Source organism: Octopus bimaculoides, chromosome 20 (assembly GCF_001194135.2).
Source record: "Octopus bimaculoides isolate UCB-OBI-ISO-001 chromosome 20, ASM119413v2, whole genome shotgun sequence".
NCBI lineage: Eukaryota > Metazoa > Mollusca > Cephalopoda > Octopoda > Octopodidae > Octopus > Octopus bimaculoides.
Genome location: NC_069000.1, coordinates 21,155,130 through 21,158,311, shown reverse-complemented (window position 1 = coordinate 21,158,311; position 3,182 = coordinate 21,155,130). Strand labels below are relative to the sequence as shown.

General features: G+C 35.8%; 1 protein-coding gene across 3 annotated transcripts in view; it reads left to right on the top strand.

Annotated features, from left to right (window-relative positions):
• The window catches only part of LOC106874788 (centrosomal protein of 164 kDa), a 105,782-nt gene that overhangs the window by 80,266 nt on the left and 22,334 nt on the right, over positions 1 to 3,182 (top strand). For all 3 annotated transcript variants that reach the window (XM_014922644.2, XM_052975154.1, XM_014922652.2), the window contains one exon: positions 2,106 to 2,242. In XM_014922644.2, coding sequence (XP_014778130.1) covers positions 2,106 to 2,242 — 137 coding nt within the window. The remainder of the gene's footprint in view (positions 1 to 2,105; positions 2,243 to 3,182) is intronic.

Sequence of the window (3,182 nt, the reverse complement as noted above, 5' to 3'; positions counted from 1 at the left end):
ATAAAGCTACTGAATAATAATAATAATAATAATAATAATAATAATAATAATAATAATAATAATAATAATAATAATAGGCAGTGGCTCTCATGGTTTCTGATCTTAACTGATTGGAAGTGTTATCATGTACATTGATGGACATTGTCTCAGTACAAAGATGGACTACAGCAAATATTCTGCTTAACATTACAGATTTGCTTGTCAGTTGCTTGACCTTAACCAGTTGAGCATGTCACTTAGTGGCTGACATTATGTGCATCCCTGATCACGAGCAGAAGTAGTGGGGGAGCATCATAGCCATGTGTTGAGAGGAATTCTTTGGGGTTTGGATAATTCACCTTTGGAAACATGGGTATTTTGTTCATCATCCTTAGACAACCCTTATTCAAGGACCTTTTGAGTGGGATGGGCTACTTGACTTGAAGAAAATTCTAACTGGGCCCCTCCTGCAAGATCATATGCTGTTTATCTTGATATGAGATCACTATGTCGTGCACATATGGTTGTGATGCATGTGCCTGGTGTACCCTTATCAGACAGGTAGTCATGATGGGTATACTGGACTTCGTATATTTTACCCCAGTGTCACTTTGATGGCATGCAGTGCTTTCTCACTCAATAATAATAATAATAATAATAATAATAATAATAATAATAATAATAATAATAATAATAATAATAATAATAATAATAATAATAATAATAATAATAATAATAATAATAATTTCGGGGTAGGAGACAAGTCAATTACATTGACCCCAGTGTCTAAGTGATACTTATTTTATCAACCCTGAAAGGATGTAAAACAAAGCCGATCTCAGTGGAATTAGAACTCAGAATGTAAAACAAATGAAATGTTGCTATGCATTTTGCCTAGCATGCTAGCAATTTTGCCACCTTGCTGCCTTGGTGGTGGTGGTGGTGGTGGTGGTGGTCGATACATGATCAGCAGCTGCACACTGCACAAAAATTGTACAGAAGTTAACATGACAAGGTTGCTCTTAGGGTGTACTGGCAACTCTAAAGGAAATACGATCTTTTGTGCACTGATAGTCAGTATGACCACCTTCCACAGGCCCTGGTTGAGAATGAGTGGCTGAAACTCATGTGGGATATGACCATCTTTATAGATAGGCTTGTGGGACATAATTGCCCTGGTATCATGACTGTGCACAAAGACATACATAAATGGGTCATGATAGACATCACTGTTTCTGCTGACCAGAATGTTGAAATCTCTGAGAGAGTGAAGGTAGACAAATACCAGAATTTGGTGTGCCAGGTATGGGAAATACATCAAGCAACAGTCAAAATAGTCCCTTTTGTTATCAGTGCACTTGGAACAATTAAAAAAAAATCTTGATACAATACCCGAGATCTTAGGCACGTGAAAAGCAACATTCAAGTGTGGTCATTGCCAGTGCTGCCGGACTGGCTCCTGTGCAGGCAGCTCGTAAAAAACACCTTTTGAGTGTAGTCGCTGCCAGAACCGCCTGACTGGCCCTCGTGCTGGTGGCACATAAAAGCACCAACTCCACTCTTGGAGTGGTTGGCGTTAGGGAGGGCATCCAGCTGTAGAAACTTTGCCAGATCAGATTGAGCTTGGTGCAGCCTTCTAGCTCACCAGTCCTCAGTCAAAACGTCCAATCCATGCCAGCATGGAAAGTGGACGTTAAACGACGACGACGACGATGATGATGATGATGAAGTATTGGAATCTATGTAAATGATTGTTCCTTCCCCAAAATCTGTGATCTTGTTTCCATGTCTTTGATATTACTGTTGTTGTTTTTGCTGGTGAAATACACTGTGTTTGTTGAAATTAATTTTGAAACTAATGAAGAATTTAGTAAAATAACTTTGTTATTAACCTGGTGTTTGGAAGATCAGATCTTTGTGTTTTAATGTGCTAGATTCTTGCATCTGTCATTTCCCTCCAAGTGTTACTTTAACTGTTGTCATGCCTCATAGAATAAATTTCTGGTTTTTTTTTTTTTTTCCTTTTTTTTATTTTGTCAGAATATGTTGATATTGGAGTATGCTATGAATCTCAACCAAATAAATCTCATGCATTTGGTATTCTTATTTCCTGTGATCTGTTTCAGAAAGCTGATGCTAACCGTTCTCTACCCTCTGAAAATGGCAGTAATTCAAAAATAGCAAATCAAGAGAAAGAGAAATTTTCTCCTTCTCCTTCTTCTCTTCGGTTGGGATCAACAAATCTTGTGAATGGCAACGATAGGTAAAACAATTTTAACCCTTAACTCTTTTTGTTACTATATTTCTGATGAAATACACTGTCTTTGCTTCAATTAATTTTGAAAATAATGAAGAATTTATTGTTATGATTAAGCTGGTGTTTGGAACATAAATTAACATGAATTAACATAAATTAATACACACACACACACATATATATATATATATATATATATATATATATATATATATATATATATATTTAGATCATTTGGAAACACAAAATTTGTATCATAGAACTGTGTGATTGCATTGAGAAATGCTCCCTTATTGACTTGTTATTCTACAGATTTCTTGTAATTGTGGTAAGTTGTCAGAAATGGTTCAGGGTTGATTTTGTAAATACTGTATAGTATTTTCTTTTACGTTTTTATGCTTTGGGTTAGATTGGCAAGGGCAGTAAATTGACAGAATCATTAGAATAATATATTTTGTTGTTTATGATGCCATTGCAGTATTTAGATATGGCCCTTTACAGTCAACTTCACCTTTTGTTATTCTAGGGTTGATAAAGCATTAGGTCGATTTGCATGCTTGACTGTTCTTCCCCCCTGTGCTGTGTGGCCTTGTTCCAATTTTAGAAACCAAGGGTACAACTTTGTAATACTCAGTTAAACGTTGATTCTGTATGAGAATAATGTTTAGGATGTAAGTGTTTGTTGAATGCTTAACCACTTTCTCTATGACACATAACGAATATGTAGCTTATTGGAACAACTGGAACCTTTGCTGAAAAAACTCAAGCCCCATTCCAAATACACACACAAACGCACACACATAAATGTGTGTGTGTGTGTGTGTGTGTGTATATATATATATATATATATATATATATATATGAGGTCTGATCAATAAGTATCCGGACTGAAGTAATGAAGCTAAAACATGCAGAGTGAAACAGCTTGGCACAGATATATCAGTAT